We start from the raw sequence: 19,343 nt of genomic DNA on the forward strand, positions 1-19,343 counted from the left end.
ATTCGATGGCTGCAGGTTTCTTGTAGAGGTACAGCAGGGACACACAAATTGCAAAATATTGCAGGCCTATTGTTCCGATACCTTCCCAGCTCCCAGAATCCCAAGGCCAAGCAGTGAGTGTGCACAGCACCCGGTGTAGTAAATCAATCGCCATGCACGCTTAGCCGGGGATATGCTACAAGCACACACAGCATATTCAGTATGAGCCCAGCATAAAACTATATTTTAATGGGCACATCCCATATTCCATGCATTCCCCAGCACTCAGTCGCCCAGTCATGAAATCCTTGAGCACATAAACCAAGCTCTGGGGTACACGATTAGTGAGGGAAGTGTGCGTGGAGGGGGGATTCACTTCTGGTTGTGCTACATGCTTCACACTTTTTTTGCACAAGAGCCTTTGAATGGCAATCTAGCCCAAAAGCAGTCATATGATCCTGGAGCCAATGGACAGCGTGCGTGAGTGGGAGCATTGTGACCCGGCAGCTTTGGGACCTTGGCTCAATTTGCACATTGGGGTAGCAGATCAGAGTGAGGGAAGCTCGAGATGAAAGCTCTGTTGTTTTATTCACAAAGCCAGAGAGCCGCTTAAATGATTTTGTGTAATAAAAAGGGAGATAAAAGGTGTCCATTAAACTGAATGCCAGAGCCTGACTTAAGCTATCAGTCCAGCACTTTATAATGTCTCTTTCAATGCAACCCAGTGAGTTTCTGAATCAGGAATTGCTCCAAGGAGACAGACGGAGAGAGTCTATAAAAAGAAGGATGCTCACGAGCTGGGTTAACAGTAGCTGCTGGGCGTGAACACGGGCTAGTTAAACAAGAATCAGTCACCCCAGGAGAGGAAATCGCTTCGGGGAACTCCTCAAATGGATGGACTGGCTTGGGTGAGCAATGGCTCAGCTGCATGAGGAACAGCAGCAGCTCTTAGCTAGTGGGTCAGGCACTGTGCTAGGAGTCAGGACCCCGGGAATGCACGCATTCTAACAACCCCCCATAAGGCAGCACAGTGCTGTTATCCCCATTGTACAGATGGGGAAACTGAGGCAGAGATGCACCAAGGACCAGATTTTTTAAGTTATGCAGGCGCCTAATCATTGGAGTTGAGACTCACTCAAGGGAGTCTGTGGCAGAGCAAGGAATTTAACCCAAGTTCCAGGCTACCGTCCTAACCCCAGGGCCACCTTTCCTCTGCTTCTACCTTTGCAGTATGACAGACTCTGGTGCTCTCAGAAGTCTCCTCCCCGTGCAGGCCCTTACAGACTATGATCTAACTGCTCTGTCACTTTCTGCTTGTGCCCCACCATCAGCTGCTCTGTCTCCACCTGCTGTCTCTTTTCTTCTGCTAAGGGTATGTCTACGCTGCAGTAAGGGCATGTGACTGCAGCTCATGTAGATAGACCAGCACTAGCTTGGGTACAACACAGGCTGTACAGGGCCACCTGGGCCACCAGGTGATTACTCAGGCACTAGCCCATGATGAGCCCTACACTGCAGCTTCATGGCACTGGTACCTGAGGTAGCCAGATTAAAGTGAGCTCGAGTATGTCTACACAAGCTGGAGTCACACCCTGTGATTGCAGTATAGACGGTCCCTTCGGTCGTCAGCTCTTTGGGGCAGTGACCATCTTACTGTTCTGTCTGTGCAGCAACTAGCATAACAAAGGCTTGGTCCATGACTGGTCAGATAACACCACTCAAATAACAAAGCCACCTCTAAGTCTGTTCCTCAGCAATATTCCTCCTCACTTGGCTTAGTCTGACCAACTGTAGCATTGGCATCTGCCTTTACAAAGGGGTCCCGAGGTGCCATGAGCTGTGTATAAAAGGAAAGGCTGACAGGAGCAGAGGAGCAGGGGCTCTGTCAGTGCAGCACCAGGGTTATTAGTTACCGGGGTAAGTAAGTCCCTTTGCCCCAGTTACTGTCTCTTTATTCTGTGTCTGGGCAGCGCTTAGAACACTGGGAGCCTGGTCTCTGACTGCGTGATACCAGACCACTATTCAACAATAGTGATGCCTAGGGCCAGGTCGAGGCCCCAGCTACCACTCTAAGCACTGCACTATTCTTCCTCTCACTTCCCTACTGTCCCAGCAAATTCCACTGCAGCACGATGATGAAATCTGCAACACACTAAGCAGCCTCCACAGAGGCTGGATCTTCCCCGAGATCTGGGCAGCTGCCCCCACTGCCACTTGCTCCAAAGCCGTGAAGCTGGAGCTCTGCCTTGGCATTAGAGCTTCAGGGAAATTTTTACCCATATTATTTTTTGCAGGGGGAAAACAATGCAGGTGCAGCAACCCCACAACAACCCACAAAGTTGTGTCCCTTTCATAGAGCTGCTGGGGCAGGAAAACAAAAGAGAAAAATTCTGAGGAAAAAAAAAAACAAAGTTTCACATTTTTGGGTTGAGATGACTTTTTGTTTCAAAATGTCCTTTAATTTGAAAACCCCCATCACAGCCATTGGAAATCAATCAAAATCTATCACAATCTAAACAAATCTAACTTTTCCATTTACTCAAAGTTCAGTTGGACCCAAACAATTATTTTCCCCCCCCCAATTTTTCAGAATTTCCAGAACCCCCACCCCCCTATCCATTCTTCACCCTGGTAAGCAGCCTCCACTCAGACTGGCTCTTCCCCCAAAATGGTGCAGTTTCCCTTGCCGATGTGTTCTGAAAAGCCACGAAGTTGGAGCTCCGCCCAGGCACTATCTCCGCATCTCTGGCAACTGATTTCCCCAAGGGATGGCAAACAGCAGAGAGCAACAGAGTTGAAGTGACAGATAAAGCAATTTACACTGACACTTCAGCACTGCAATATCTGCTTAGAGTTTGTCTCCTGCTCTTCGCAGCCCCATAGCCATTGTATTAGAAGGCAGTGATTCATAACAGAAGGGACTTGGTCCTTCCTCATTCTAGCTCTCTGTAGATAGATCGAGCCAGTACCATCACCTGCCTATTAGAACCAGGGCAAGACTAGGGCAGTTGCTGTTCAGCTGAATTCTATAGCTAGGTAGAACCAGAGAAAAGGCCTTTGATCTATCTATGGTACTTGTATGCCCCCCTCACCATGGTATTTGGCACCTCACAATCTTGACTGCAAGGTTTCTCAATCTGTGGGTTATGACTTAAAACTGGGTTACCAGAATGCATCCAATGGTCACAGGGCTGACTGGGCTCAGCTTCCCACACAGGGCATTGTGACCTCCAGGATCGCAACACTGCTCGGGTTTGACCCTCTAGCATGATGACACAGAGTGAGTGGCACTGCAACCCTACGTGCCAAGTTGCAAAGCCATTCACACAGATTTGGCCTGGCCAGCCCTGTCATCATGGCAGAGGGGTGGCTGGGCCGAACTTGTGATTGCTGGGATGGCAGTTCTGCCCAATGCCCAGAGCAGTAAGCCAAGTCCAGCAGCTCCATGGGACAGGAGCCAAGAGAGAGCAGCTGGTGTCATGTCCTCTGGTAAGTACCAGCCCCCCAGTGTATCTGTGACCCTAGGAAAACCCCAAAGCTGGTTGGCAAAGGGCTCCCTGGTAAGTAATAGTAAATCTCAGTTGGCCTGAGCAGTTTAACACACCACACACACTGTTGTCATGATATTGATCCAAAAGCTGTCATGCAAGGTATCTGGTAACATGCTGGTTCCAAAAGCTATTGTGTGGTGTACGTACTGGATGTGCACTAAGAGTTATAAATATGTGCTGGAAACGTGTTTGCCAAGCAATGCCCAGTCTGCCCTAGACAAAGGAACGTGTATTTGCTTGTCTGACCAGCTTGGTCATCAGGCAGAGACAATGAAGGACCATCTACACCCCAGCAGGAGAGAGCAGCTTGGTCTGGGCTTCCCTGTCAAAGACCACATTTCAAAAGTTTAGTGGACTATAAAAGGAGGGAGAGAGAGCCCCTAATTTATCCTTCATCTGAGGAGACAAAGAACCCAAGCAGTCTGAGCTCTGAGAGGAGTCCTAGCTAAAAAACTGGGCAGCTACGCTGGAGGAACAACTGTAGAGAAAAACTTCTTTGAATAAAGGTCTCTAGTTTGTTCAGTTAGATGGACACCTTAGACAAGTTTCTTATTTCTGTGTGTTTGTAACCATTCCTCAGTCTTTAGTCCTTATACTTGCTATCACTTAAACCTGGGTCCTTTTGTTTAATTAAACTTGTTTTACTTGTACTATAAACCAACTCAGTGCTTTGACGGAAGGGGAGGGTTTGTTAATGGAGGACAGCTGCAGACTGTCTCTGTAGAGGAGCAGTGGATCTGATAAGGTTTTGTGGGTGGTGCAGTAGGCGGGGTTTGAGCGCCGCAGGGGAAGACGGTTCTGTGGCACTCAGGAGGTCACTGATTGTGGCGAGTTTTGGGCTGGCTGAGCCCTAAAGAGTTTGCTGGCAAGGCAGCCAGGCTGGTGTGTCAGGGAGCTGGCACACAGCTAAGCAAAGCTCTCACTTGCTGAGGCTGATAGGTGTAACAGTGGCTCACAGCTCTGGAACCCCAGCAAAGTGCAGATCTTTCCCCACTACACTCCCAGCCCTTTCTATCCCCTCCATTCCTTCCCCAGCCCCCCGACATTACCCCCAGAACCCCACGTTCCCCCCCACACTTTTACCCTGTGCACCCATGGGCCATGTATGGGGGTCATGTGGTTTTTGGGAGCAGTCGGCTCCCTCCACTCTCCCGTGGGCTCCAGAGCCTTCCCCCAGCCCTTCAATTCCTTCCCCAACCTCCCCACCTTACCCCCCACAACTCCTTTCTCACTACACCACTTGGCCCCACAATCTCTCCACTTCACTTCCAGGCCCCCAAATCCTCCCGACCCCTCATCCTCTGTCTCCCCATGAGCACTGTGGTTTTTTGGGGTGTCTCAGTTTTTTGCCCCTTCCCCCAATTGCCAGTGGGGTGTGTGCCAGTCGTTCACCTCTGTCTGGAGCAGCTGGAATCTTAGCTCAGAGCCGAGCCTCCCCTAGTGGATCCCTGCATGGTCTCGGACATCCAGAGAGGTCTCTAGTTCACAACAAGCCACCATAGTTTACAGATGAGGCCTGAACCCAAACAGGCGGAGAACCCCACTGCTGTCATGTAGTTATCCTCACAAGCTGCCTGTAAGGCAGGGCAGTGCTCTCATCCCCAAGGGACACTAGGCACAGACAGAAACACTGACTTGTCCAAAGTCACACAGGAAGCCTGTGAAAGAGCAGGGGCTTGAACCAGGTCTCCCAAAGTTGTCAGAGGTTATTAATTCCCAAGATGAAAAGCAGTGCCGTCCAGACAGACACACTGGATCAGCTGGCTCAGGATTCCTGGGTTCTAATGTGGGCAAGTCCCTTCCTCATCAGTGGCTTAGTTTTCCTCCCCCTTTATCTATTTAGCTGGTGAGCTCTTTGAGGCAAGGACTGTCTCTCACTCCGTGTATGTGCAATGCCAGGCACATGGGGGGCCCTCCCCAATCTCAAATTGAACCCAAGTGCCTTGAATCTTGGCCCAGAGCTTTAGATACAAGGCCTGTCGCTTGAGAGCCTAAGCGGTTAGTGGGGTCTACAGGAATCAAGCCAAATCTCTACATGTTCAAATATTTATTTAGGGGCCTAATGTTAGCAACCAACACCTGAATATTAGGTTCCCAGGTTCTGATTGACGAATAATCATGTCTCACTTAATTATTAGCTTAGCCACAGAGGGTAACTAGTGATCAAAACACAGGGGACTGAGAGCCAGGACTCCCGGGTTCTTTTCGCAGCTTTGCCATTGATTTGCTGTATGGTCTTGGGTGAGTCACTTTCCCAGTCTGTGCATCACGTTTTCCATTTGTAAATGGAAATGGGATGCTTTGTTAATATCCATACTGTTCTTTGAGATCAAACTTTGCAGTCCTCTTACGGCTTCATAAGATCCTCAGGCCAGATCCCTGGTGGGTGTAAATTGGCCATCACTCCATTGGAATGAGCGGGGCCAGGTCTCCAGCTGCTGTAAATTGGCCATTGGAGCTGTAAATTGTCACCAACGGAGCTGGGTCAGTGTACACCAGCCAGGGACGTCCTCTGCCCTGCCCTGTCCCGTAATGAACTGGAACCCCTTAGATTTTCAACCAAGGAGCCAGGCCCACCCAGCTCAGTGCTGCAAGCCTCCAGGGGAACAACGGCTGGCGGGAATGCTCCATTCCATGCAGGAAAAACCCGGACCAGTCCCCTCTCCCTAGAAGCAGTGACCTACAAAGGAGTGTGTCATGCCCCCAGGCCTGGAAACGAACTCCCCCATCCACACACACCCTATTAGTACAGACGAGCTACTAGCTTAAATGCATTTCCCTTGCTGCTGTGCATTGCTGATCAGGCAATTACTCATGGCTAATGATGATTATCAGGTCGCATAGAATTTAATGGACAGGTATTATATTCCTGCTTGTGACTTTACATATGAATTAACCACATATGGGTTTCATGAGGCACATAAGCAGGATTTATGAAGCACTGACAAAGCCCCTTGTTAGTTAAGACTTTTATTCTAATAAACAGGTTGATTTATTGGGGCAGAAATTAATAAGCAGCACATTGGAAAGCTGAGACGTTGGCGCCCTCTGCTGCCCAGCCTTGGGGCAGGGGAGAGAACACTGCAATGAAGAATCAACTGTGTCAATCTTAGATGTGTTATTACTTGTTACCCATAGCAGGGGAGAGTCAAGTGAGATCAGGGGCCCCACTGTGCTGCACAGACACAGATGAGTCTAAATACAAAGTTACACCAATATAACCCGAGATGTGACTTTACACCAAGTTAGAGACTCCAGTGCAACGTTGCATGTGGATGCCCTTACATCAATTTAAACCTGGCTTATATTGATTTAACCTCACATCAGTCAATTTACAGGCACAAACTAAACCGATTAAGCTGTTTTAAGCAGATACAAATATCCACAGGGGTTGCACTGGCTTAACTAACTCCGTTCCACCAGGGACTTAAGTCATTGGTGCAAATTCTAGATGGAGCAAAGCCCGAAACAGCCAAATCAGACAAAGGGAAGGAGGGTAATCTGGGCTCTGTTCCCACCTCTGCCACTGGCCTTGGGTAACTCCTTCGCCTCACACTGTGTCCATCTCCCCACCCGCCCCTCGCCTATTCAGTACGTGAGCTCTTTAGGGCAGGGACTGTCTCTCACTGTGCGTCACGCGGCTCTGCACAAACCGGGGCCCTGACTTTGGTCAGGGTCTCTGCAACACCCAGAATGACAGGGTTTAAATTATTTACTGCTGCCCAAATTACCATCTTGCCTTCAGCGTTTTCTCCAAATCTGCTGTCGCAGCCTTCACCACTTCATTACCACCTCTGCGTTCCCATTTCCAGCCAAGAGTCCGAGGTTGCATTTAAGAAATGGCTCTGCTAGTCCCTGAAGCACTCAGCCACAGCAATTTCTCATGCCTTGCAATCCTAGAGAGTGCTCCTGCTCCCCAAACACCTGCTCGTTCACCCTCAGCCACTCCAAGATTGGCTTGGCCACTGCCCTTCAAACAGCTGCCCTTCCCGTGCCTGCAAACTGGCCCCTTCTCACATCCATTCCTAACCCTCCTGCCATAGGCATATTCCTGGCTTGTCACACACATTGCATCACCTCCTCTTGGTGTGCCCCCCCACAGCACCCCAGGTTCTGCTACAAACATGAGCCCTCTCCGCTAGCGCCAAAGCGAGTGGGAGGGAAATTTTCCTATCAAAGCGTAATTTCAACCAGAAATGCCTTTGTGTCAAAAAAAAACCAATCACTTTTTTTTAGGGGTCAAAAATTTATTTGCAACCTCCTCATTGAATTGTGGATCTGTACAGCACCCAGAAAAACAGGGGCCTCCTGATTTCAGGCAGGGCCTGTAGCTACACAGTACTAATTAGCCGTGCAATGATTTTGAACCTTCAGAGCTTGCTAGAGCAATTGGAAATGGGGACACTTCTGTTCCCCAACACATAACACAAGAGCCAGAGGATCACCATTTCAATGGGAGGTGGCCAATTCTAAACTGATCGAAGGAAATACTTTATTCACTTGACTCATTATTAGCCAGCAGAACTCTCTTCCATTGGATGCTGTTGAAATAAAAAACTTAGCAAGATCCAAAGAGGGGCTGGGCATTTATACTTCTAACAAGAATGTCCAGAGCTAGAACAGTGGATTCATAGATGGTAAGCCCAGAAGGGACCACTGCAATTGTCTAATCTGACCTCCAGTATAACACAGGCCCCATAGGACAGCCCTAAATTAATTCCTGGTTGAACCAGAGCAGATCGTTTAGTAAAACGGCCAGTCTGGATTTAAAACACAGCTATTGATGGAGAATCCACCACTCCCCTTGGGAAGTTGTTCCAATGGTTAATCACCCTCACTCAGTGCCGGGTTTACAATGGTGCTATAGAGCCGGGCCCATGCTCAGAAGGGGCCCCAGCCTGCTCCACTTGCACTGTGCCCTAAGACCCCACCAGCCTGCTGGCTACCCCCTGCCCAACCACTTGCTCCTCTCGGCCTGCTCACTGGCCAGTCAAGCACTCCTCTCTGCCTTCTGGCCTCAGTGCACCTCCAGCTCTGAGCAGTCTCTGCTTCCCACTACCTGTGGGGCCCCGCCTTTCTCCCCAGAGCTGAGCCGCCTGGGACTGGTGCAGAAGCCTGGCCAGTCTCAGCAGTTGAGGGGGGACAGTGGCGGGGCTTGACTGGGCCGGGGTCCTGAGGGAGCCCAGCCGGGGCAGGTCCTGGTCTGGCTGATACCACCACTCCTGAGGGGCTGGAGCAATTCCCAGGACCAGGACCAGCCCCGGCTGCGCTACTGGCTCAGCCTGGCAGACATAGTCACCTCCCAGCAGGGCTGGTGAGTGCAGCCAGGAGGCAGGGTGTGAGGGAGTGGGCCTCTGAGGGATTTGCAGGGGTGCTGGGCTGTGAGAGGGCAGGGAAGATCTCTGTGTGTTGGGGCACTAGGGAGTGGGGGTTCTGTGTCGGGTGCTGGGCAGTAGTGGTGGAGCTGTGGGCAGGAAGGCACTGGTCAGGAGTAGTGTTGTGCAGGGCACTGTGCATTTTGGGGGACTGAGGGGCTGCTGGGCATAGCAAGTCTGGGGGGGCTCTGTCCATAGGGAATCGGGGAGTGTTCCTGTGTTGGGCGGGGAGGCTGTGTAGTGTGGCATGGACCCACCCCCAACAGGAAGGGGCATGCTGGCAGCACAGGGCCAGGCAGGACACCATGGGTCTGCCAACTGCCAGTTTGTAAATAGTTCTCTCACATTGGGCCACCCCTGCCATGCCATGCCCCTGGATGGCCCCTCGCTTCAGGGACCGGGTTTCCCTGTGCCATACGCCATATCCCCCATGGGGCCCTACAAATATATTTGGCACCAGGCCCACAAAAGGTTAATCCGGCCCTGCCCTCACTGAAACAAAGGTTAATCCGGCCCTGCCCTCACTGAAACAAATCCGGCCCTGCCTTATTTTCCAGTCAAAATTTATCTTGCTTCATCTTCCAGCCATTGGATCCTATTGGACCTTTGTCTCCTAGACTGAAGAGACCTTTACCATCAAATTTCTGTTCCCCATGTAGGTTCCTATAGATCGGGGGTCGGCAAACTACGGCCCAGGGGCTGAATCCGGCCCTTTAAATATTTTAACCCAGCCCTCAAGTTCCCACCAGGGAGCAGGGTCCAGGGCTTGCCCCGCTCCACACGTGCTGTGGCAGCCGGAAACAGCGGCATGTCCCCCCCTCCAGCTCCTACGCACAGAGGGAGCCAGAGGGTCCCGCACGCTGCCCCTGCACCAAGCACCGCCCCCACAGCTCCCATTGGCCAGGAACTGCAGCCAATGGGAGCTGCAGGGGGGAGCACCTGTGGACCTGGCAGCAAGCAGAGGCACCCGCACATGCCTCCGCATAGGAGCAGGATGGGGGATATACCTCAAGCAGCTCCTGGAAGCAGTGGCAAGAGCCACCCAGAGCCTGCACTCCTGACCCAGCCCTGATCCCCCTTCTGCCCTCCAAACCTCTCAGTCCCAGCCTAGAGCACCCTCCTGCACCCCTAAACCCCTCACCCTCAGCTCCACCCAAGAGCTCACACCCCCAGCTGAAGCTCTCCCCGCTACCTCTGCCCCAGTCTGGAGCTCCCTCCCGCACCCTGAACTCCCCATTTCTGGCCCCACTTCACAGCTCACACCTCAGCCGGAGCCCTCACCCCCTCCCACATCCCAGCCCCAATTTTGTGAGCATTCATGGCCCATCATACAATTTCCATACTCAGATGTGGCCCTTGGGCCAAAAGGTTTGCCCACCCCTGCTATATACTGTAACCAAGTCACACCTTAACCTTCTGTAAGCTAAACAGACAGAGCTCCTGGAGTACCGCATTATAAAGCGCTGTTTCCAATCCTTTAATCATTCTCCGGGATCTTCTCTGAACCCTCTCCAATCTAGTAACCTCACCTGGATTTGTGGACCCCAGAATCTGACAGTTTTTCAGTACGTATCATATAAGTGCCACAGACAGAGTAACAGAACCTCCCTAACAAAGATTTTGGATGGGAGCTAAACCCTCAGGATTCAGGGCTTAAGCTGATCTCTAGTAGGGGGTTAGGATCAGACATTCATGGAAAACAGGTTATTCCACATCTGCCCACCAATGGGCTCACACAACTTCCTCTGAAGCACCTTGTACTGGCCACTGTCAGAGGTGGGATATAGGGATGGATGGACCAGTCTGGTAATTCCCACGGTCGAGACTGTTCTCAGAAAGCAGTCAGCTCTAAGAAGAGCCTTTTCCCCACAAGCACCCGCCATGATGAACACACACAGGGAACATATGGCTAGAGTTTATCTCCGTGTAGCTTAAGAGGCGTGTGCTGACTGGGTTGACAGGCTCCTTAGCCTGTCAGAGATAAATTGCACTGGAGTCCTCTCTCACGGGGGACTCTGGGATGAATTGCTTATAGAATGGAGAGTCTGTGCTAAGGAAGGGGGGATGACGAGGAAGGCTCCATCATTCAGTTCTGGCACACACCAGATTGGGGACCACAGAGGGAGAAGGTGAATCAGAATCTGACACTGTCTCATCTTTCAGTGATGTCATTTGGATACAGCATCACACACACACACACTGTTCACACAGAGTTCCTGGTCACAGAATGCTTCGCAGAAAAGGAATTGAATAAAATGCCTTTCCTCTCTAGGGGCCACCAGCTCCAATCTGGCCCCCCATCAGAGGGAGGGTGAGTGGCTGGCTCAGGGGATGGGAAATGGGACACGGGGCCTTTCCCCTCAAGGGGGCATTGGCTCCAATCCAGCCCCAGGGAAAGGGAGTTGCAAGGAACAGAACACGGGGCCTATCATCTCTAAGGCATCTTGATCACACTTGCCAGCTCTCACAATTCTATCAAAAGGCTCCTGCTACTTCACGTTTCTCTTAAAACCCCAACTCCTGGAGTCACGGGATGATGCATGAGTCTCGCCCTCCATTTTAAACAAAAAAAGATTTAAGCCAAAAAGGTGGAAAATGTGACCTCGAGTGTAACCACTGCAACTACACCTGCCTGACCCTGCAGAGACCCTGAGCCAAGCACACCGAGAAGGGGGAGCTGCCCCAGGGTAACACACGCAGCAACCCCTGCCTGACTCTGCAGGAAGCCTGAGCTCATCACTCTTGATGGAGGAAGCTGCCCTGAGTAACTGACAACTACGCTCACCTGAGTCTGGCCAACAGCCTGGGCTGCAGGGAGTGATGTCTCACTGGTTCATTTAACCCTGAAGATGCCGGAGAGAGCCTGCCCCAAACCCAGCTCAGCTTTTGTACAACAGAGGGGTATTCAGTTGTATCAGAACAGTCATGGAATCCGGACAGCACCCAACCCACCCACCCCTCGAGTCTGGTTCAGCCCATTTCCCAATGGGTGGCAGAGTTGGGGTTCTAAAGCCACCCAAAGCTCAGGGAGGGTTAGTTGCACTAAGCCCCATTTCCAGCAATATTATGACAGCCACCACAAGCCAAGTTCACAGAGGGACAGCAGCAAAAACGGGGCGAGTGCCACATGAAACCCACCTCCCCCAATTCAGTCAGACACACTCCAGCTTCACTAATGGGGAAGGGGAGTTTTTCTCTCAAAAAAAGGTTAAAAAAAAAAACCCACACACCTCAGATAAATCCACACCCACCCTTCCCCCAGACAGATAGTAACGACCCCCAACCACCTCACACAGACCACTCACAAAGTAACTAGGAGACACAGAGCCCATGGACACACATATATGGCAGCTACTGGTAGAAACAGATCAAGCCACCCTCCATAGCCAACCAAAACCCTATACACGCACCATGATCTTTGGGCAGGCAAATAACCAACCCTATAGAACATCTGGAAAAGGGCTAGACCCTACACACACAGCATTTCTTTAGTGGGATGATCGACAGACTCTATACCACATCTGAGGTGGGGTTAAGTCCTATACAATGGGTTCTGGGGGGCAAAAGAACTGTGCAGAAGTGGCACAGGCTGCATATTCTGTCAGCAGACAGGACCCCCACCCTCCAGAACAGACAGGCCAGAGTCAAATGACACATAGCCAGCAGCTCTTGGAGGCAGCCAAGCACCCTACCCACAGAAACTCCCTCTCCTGGCTCAGAGCACAGCCTGACAGGCAGCTGGCACTCCTGCCAGTCCCAGACATGAATGGGAGCACATTTTCTCCCACCCAACCCTCTTTTGCCATACGTTCACCATGAGGTTTGAATCCCCCTGAGATCCGAAGCCTCCACCCCAATCAGCAACATTCAGAGAGGGGCAGTTGTTGGTGCTATGTGAGTAGGGGGTCTGGTCAGCAGAGGGGATCTGTAACCCACTCACCAGCATTGACAATTGCATCCACCTCCAGTTTGGTGATGTCCTGGCGGACAAGCGAGATCTTCTCGTTCAGGTGGTTGTCCTTGGGGAATTTGGTCTCCTCGGGCTGCTTCAGTCGGGCACCTAGAGACAAGGGTCCAAGGTCAGGGGTCTTCACACCCTACAGGAAAAGCGTCCAACCATACCCTGCTTCACCCATCATGCCACCAGAACCAGGATTCTGGGACAGAAAGGGCAGGGCTGTGCCATGCCCCAAAGCATGATTGGCCTAGGCTCTATCAGAAGCAAGAGGGAGAACAGATCCCAGAGTTGGGGAGCCCTCCACCCCCCAAAATTCACACTGGGTTTTAACATCCATATAGCTATGCTGGGAGACCATTGAAGTGCCCCTCAATACCAACCCTGGGCTCCCGCACCAGCTCTGTCAGTGCCCCACAACCCCAGCCCACAATGAAAATCTACTATGCACTAATAAAGGATTTTAAAACCCCCCGCCTCACTTTTAGCCATTTTTTTCCAGGTGTCGATGTCCTTCAGTGTGATGAAGTCCTTGGTGTAGTAATGTTCCCGTCTTTGCTTCTGATTCAGACCTTTCAGGTATGCTGCAGGGGAGGGACAAGGCCCACAGAAGTGTTACTAGGGTAACGAGAATCAGGTGCCCCTATAATCACCCCCAGCTCTTCTGTAGTGCTTCTCATCCACATAGCTCGGTATTGCCCATCCCAAGGGAGCAAAACCATGAGGCAGACCCCACCCACACCCCAACCAGGAGATTTTGTTATAAATAGCATATTGTGGTGTTTGATGTTTGAACTCCCACAGCCTATGCCCCATGTGTGTGTGCAGAGGCAGGCGGGACAATTAGTTCTGCCCAATCTCCTGCTTTACTGGGTAAGGTGACTTTGGCTCCTGCTGCAGGAGCTCTCCCCTCCCCCCCGCCCGCGGCCGCACCGCACGTCTGCCCGACCATCCGATCAGTTCTGCCGCCCACACCACTCCAAGTCCAAAACTGTCTACCCGTCCATCCATCACTCTGCCCCTCAGGCGTCCATCCCTCACCCGATCCCCCTTTCACACCACCTTACACCTCATCCCCACTCACCCCATCCTCACCCAAGTCCCCTCATATGCCACCTACACCCCACCCCACAACCCCCTTCTCCAGTCGTTCTGTTCCCAGCCCGCCCCCCTCTAGCCATCTCCTGGCTCCTCTCACTCCCCTCTCCCTGCCTGAGCTGAGAGTGAGGTCCCCCCTCCGCCTTCAAGGGCTTGGAAGGAGCAGTTCCAGGGGGCTCATTCCCCCTTCACACACCCCATATCCCCCTTGCTCCCAAGGCAGGCCATTGGCACTCCCAGCTCAGGGACGTACGACCAACCTCCCCTGTCGCCTGCAGTGGCATGGACTTCAGGTTAGCTGAGACACGCCGTTCAACAGCCACTCCAGATTGCTCGCACCCCAGGCCGCGCGGGACCCATGGAGCAGCAAGCCAGTCAGAGGGTTTCCTTCACACCCAGGCAGTCTGCCCTGCCTTCGCCGCCAGCTGAAGAACACTCCTGTCACTGCGACACAAGTGAAGCTGGGCACCAAGAGCTGCGACATGGGGAGGGCGCCTTGCTTGAAGATGGCTCGTGCAGAGCAGCGGTGACCATTGCGCGCTCTGCCTGTGAGTGCACTCAGCCGCCTCGGGACCTTCCAAGTGGACCCACACTTAGTAGCCTCGCCTGCCCGGGACTGGAGGCAGGCCAATCAGCCCCAGCACGCCATGCCTAACCAACTCTCATTCGAAACTGGAATCCAAGAGAGACGGAGCCATGGGAATTGTACGATAGACCTTACTACTCAGATTGAACCTTATGCGTTGTAATAAACATGGAAGAAGCTAGCATTGAACCTACCCTAGCATAAAAATTACCAGCTTTAAGATGCCTTAGGATCTCGCTGCCAACCCGCAGCAGGATGTCTCAGGGCCTAACTCCCATCGGTACTCCGCCCAAAAAATGTTCCCTATGTGGACCCCAAGATCCAGAAGCCCTTGAGTCTTAACCTACAAGGGAATATAACCCCCTCCCCTTGTCTGTCTCTTTACTTCCTCCCCAGGCTCCCTGCTCTGCGGTGTTATCCTGAAAGCATGTACGTGTTACTTAAACTCGCTGAAATTACAATAAACAGAGTAGGCAATTTACCTCCCCCCTTCCTTACTCCCTGAGGCGCACAGTTCACCCTCGTAATCTAAACACAAAGGAGAAGTTTCCGTTCCCTCTTCCTAGTCCTACCCAGAGAAACTTCAAACAGATGTTTAAAAAGAAAACTTTATATTAAAAAGAAAGAAAATTACTAAAAATTCCATCCTTTATCAAGATACCAATAATCATCAGGGGAATTGCTTAAAAGAGAATAAATATGAAATAACAGGCCTTATTCAAAAGAAATACGAATTTAAACATTCCAGCAACCTACCACATTACAACTCACCTAAAAAAACAATAAAAAAGACTCTACTGTCTTTTCACCTTCCCTGTAAACTCACAAACTTGGAGCTAGAAGATTAGAAGCTTGAAGATAGAAAGATCCCTCTCATAGCTGAGAGACAGACAAAAGACAGACCCAAACATTCCCTCCCTGAGCTTTGAAAAATCCGGTTTCCTGATTGGTCCTCTGGTCAGGTGTTTGGTTCCCTTTGTTAACCCTTTACAGATGAAAGAAACATTAACCCTTAGCTATCTGTTTATGACAGGGATCCTCTGCAAACAAGGGGTGCGCTGCACCAGGGAGGGGAAATCAGCACCAGACTGAACTCGCCAGGTCTCTCACTCTACGGCATCTTCTCCCACTCGCAAATCATTTTTGTGGATCTTTTCTGCACCCTCTCCAAATTTTCAACATTGGTTTTGAAATGTGGCCCCCGCAACTGGATTACCAGTCCAGCCAGGGTCTCGCCAGGGCTGTATTCAGAGGTAAACTCACCTCTCTGCTCTGACTCACTACTTTCCTCTTCATACATGTCAAGATCGCACCAGCCCTTTTTATCCCAGTGTGACACTGGGAGCTCATCCTGAGTTGTTTGGAAGTGGGTTTTAGCCCACAAAAGCTTATGCCCAAATAAATGTGTTAGTGTCTAAGGTGCCACAAGGACACCTCATTGTTTTTGCTGATACAGACTAACACAGTTACCACTCTGAAATCCTTTTCAGAGTCACCACTTTCCAGGATACAGTCCCCCCTTCTGTAGGTACGGCCAGCAAGCCTTGTTCCCAGATATATGCTCTCATGTTTGGCTGTACTAAAACACACTTTGTTGGAATGGCCCCAGCTTACCAAGCAATGTGGATTGCTGTGCAGGACTGTCCTCACCAGCCCACTCCAAAAATCTTTGAGTCATTCATCAATTTTAGCAGCAGTGATTTTATATTTACTTCCAGTGCACTGATGGAAATGTGGACTAGCATCAGGCCTAGTACTGATCCCTACAGAACTTCACTAGGGATGCCCTGAAAGGCAGATGCCATTCCACACGCCCCCTTGTGGCCAGGTACAGCACTACAGACGCACCCTGACAATTTCCTCAACTGGGTCATCAGGAGGCTTGGCAAGGCTTTTGAAGGTCTCATTTAACAACCGAAACTTCTACAGAAACACAAGACTGTCACCCAGTCTTCTTAGCAGGGAGGCAGACTCCATCCGTGTTTATCATCCTGGGCCCTTTGCCCAAGAGACACTTAGCCACCATTCCTTCCCTGGAGCCAGGGCCCTCCATCTGACTGCCGCTCTTCTCCAGGCAGCACAGATCCTAGCAGGCTGGGCCTCCTGCAGCTATCTAGGCTCCTCCTTAAATTCCTTTCCCTGGGAGTTTTCCTCCTCTATACCACTGGAACTCCTGCCCTTGGGGACCTCCTCTTCCTAACAAGCACCCTCCTCCAACTGAGCTCTGCGGCCCTTTATCTGGTCCAGGTGCCCATTAACCAATTCACTGCCAAGCAGCCATCTAGGCAGTTTGGCACAATGGATTCATTCCCCTTAAAGAAGCCTATCACAGTAGAGAGGGCCCTGCTCCAGGCTCCCCTTAAAGGGCCAGCTACCCTAAGACTCATCTCCAGTCAATGGTGTATCCCCATTGAAAACTACTTTTTGAGATCTATCAGTTAACCAGTTCTTAATCCAGGTAACATGTGCTCTACTGATATTACATAGTGCTAATTATTGTTGTGTAGCATGAAGTCAAATGCCTTACATAAGTCTAAGTGTATTGCAGCTATGCAGTTACCTTTATAAACCGACCTTGCAATCCCCTCAGAGAGAGAAATCAGATTTGTTTGACAAGACCTATTTCCTATCAAACTAACATTAATTATAGGCCCATCCTTTCATTCTATATCACCTGACTCCCATATCAGTTTTTCCATTATTTTGCCTAGGACTGATGTCAGGCTAACTAGCCTACAATTACCCAAGTCATCCCACTCACCCTTTTTGAAGACTGGTAGAACATTAGCACTTTTCCAGTCTTCTGAAATTTCCCCAGTATTCCAAGATTTATTAAAAATTACCATCAAGCAAGCCAGAGATCTCCTCGGACAGCTCTTTTAGGACTCTCAGGTACAAGTTATCTGGACTGGCTGATTTAAAAACATTTATCCCTCATAGATGTGTTTTAACTTCCTCCTTAGTTAATAATGGACTGAAAAGTACTTCTCATCTGAGAATGGTTACAAGTACATCATCCTACATCTTTCCAAACACTGAACAGAAACATTTATTGAGCACTTCTGTCTTTCCCGCATCAACAGTAGTTTTACCATCTCCAGCTTGTAACTAGCCTGTACCATTGCTAGGATTTCTTTTGTTCTTAAGCTATTTAAACTGCTTATTTCCTTCACCCTGCCAGAAATGCATTTTTCCCTGTCTTCAGCGCCCCTTATCAGTTTTCTACATTTCCTACCCTCTAATTTAGTGCATTGCTATTACCCCCTTTTTCCATTTGTTTTATATTACTTTCTTTTTAATTTCTAACTGCTGCCTTCACTTTGCCACTGAGCCAGGCTAGGCTTTTGGCCAAAATTGTCATCTCTCTTGATTGTGGAGTTGTGGCTTTTTGGCCATCTAATAAACTCTTCTTAAAGAGCTCCCAATTTTTCTGTCTTGGACCGTTAGGGTCGACATAAGACAGCTGTGCCAAGGGCCTAAGAAATCCTGTGCCACCAGCCTTGAGGAAGATAATCTCCTAATTAGGGACTGAAAAGACTCTTGAGCCTAGAGCATGGGGGTTTGGGTGAGGCTATATGGGTACTGAATCTCAGTATAAACTGAAAGGAGACAGGGAAGAGAGCTGCGGTGTTGGGTTTTATGATAATAAGCCAGCCCCAGAAGGGGTGCAATGATGAAATGCAGCGGCACCAGTCAATATGAGCCCCTGCTATACCATCTTTCACTGGGGCAGATACTATTTCTTACTCTGGGTTTGTATGGTGCCTGGCACAACAAGGTCCTGTTCTTGGCTGGTGCCATAGGGAACAGCTCTAATGTATCAGTCGTGTTATCCATGCAGCACCTGGAATAGGAAGTTCTGCCTCCCTCCAAGTTATTTGGGAATGGTGCAGCTGCCAGGTGAGTTCTGGGATATGGCACAAGGGATGCTGGGAGTATTGACACACACACACACTCCCACAATTCCAGAAGAGGATCCCACAAATCACTCACAATTCATTGAGGCGGCACAGGGCATTATGGGATTCCTACCTATGCTGCATGGTGGGGTGCAGAGATGAGTGACGTTGGAAGAGCTGTAACAGTTTTTAACAAACCCAGTGCACTGTGGCAATAGGCCTCCAGTTGTTCCATACCTAGGGATAGAGTTCCATGTTGGTATACAGATTCCCTGCACAGCTGCATGGTGCCCAGGGAAGAGACAAATGCCTTTGGGGTGGAAATTAGGCAGGGTAAGCGGCCCTAGGTAGAGGCATGTTGCAAAGAGCTGCATGATGCCCAGCTAAAGGGAGGCATGGCAGAGGGAAAAGGTAACTGGGCATGGTGCGCACACACACACCCTCACACTTACTTTTTGCCTCTTTCCAGTCAGTGGACGTGGTCAGATCCACCTTAGCCGCCATGCCTAGTGGGGGAGCAGCTGCCCAGCTCCGGAAGGCTCTTGACACCAACTGGACCGTGCCACGGGGAAGGCTGCTAATGCTTGGTTCCCTGCAGCTCCACGTGCCCCTTCTGACACTACCCAGTACCCAGGGGATCCTGCCTTTGCCCCAGCCCCCCAGAAGCTGCCCTAAAGCTCCAGACAGTCTCCTGCCTAGCAGGGTCATGAGAATCCCTGGCATGGTAGCACAGAAGGGAATGCACTGGTCCTCCCAGACCAGCCTCCCTGGTTGGTCCCTGAGCAGTCGAGAGAAATTCTTCTCCCTTATTTATGCACCTGGTATTTGGCTTGGGAAGTGGGGTGGCAGAGAGGACAAAATTGCTGCTACGCTGCTACTGAAACTCACCAAGGGCTTTGC

At 50.6% G+C, this 19,343-nt stretch overlaps 1 protein-coding gene across 4 annotated transcripts in view; it reads right to left on the reverse strand.

Annotated features, from left to right (window-relative positions):
- Positions 1-19,343, reverse strand: part of MACROD1 (mono-ADP ribosylhydrolase 1) — a 206,785-nt gene extending 187,442 nt beyond the window's left edge. For all 4 annotated transcript variants that reach the window (XM_032804356.2, XM_032804357.2, XM_032804354.2 and 1 more), the window contains exons 1-3: positions 18,896-19,343; positions 13,343-13,444; positions 12,846-12,965 (exon numbers count right to left, since the gene is read on the reverse strand). In XM_032804356.2, coding sequence (XP_032660247.1) covers positions 12,846-12,965; positions 13,343-13,444; positions 18,896-19,166 — 493 coding nt within the window. In that variant the 5' untranslated portion in view covers positions 19,167-19,343. The remainder of the gene's footprint in view (positions 1-12,845; positions 12,966-13,342; positions 13,445-18,895) is intronic.

This window comes from Chelonoidis abingdonii, chromosome 17 (genome assembly GCF_003597395.2).
Source record: "Chelonoidis abingdonii isolate Lonesome George chromosome 17, CheloAbing_2.0, whole genome shotgun sequence".
In the NCBI taxonomy this organism is placed as follows: domain Eukaryota; kingdom Metazoa; phylum Chordata; order Testudines; family Testudinidae; genus Chelonoidis; species Chelonoidis abingdonii.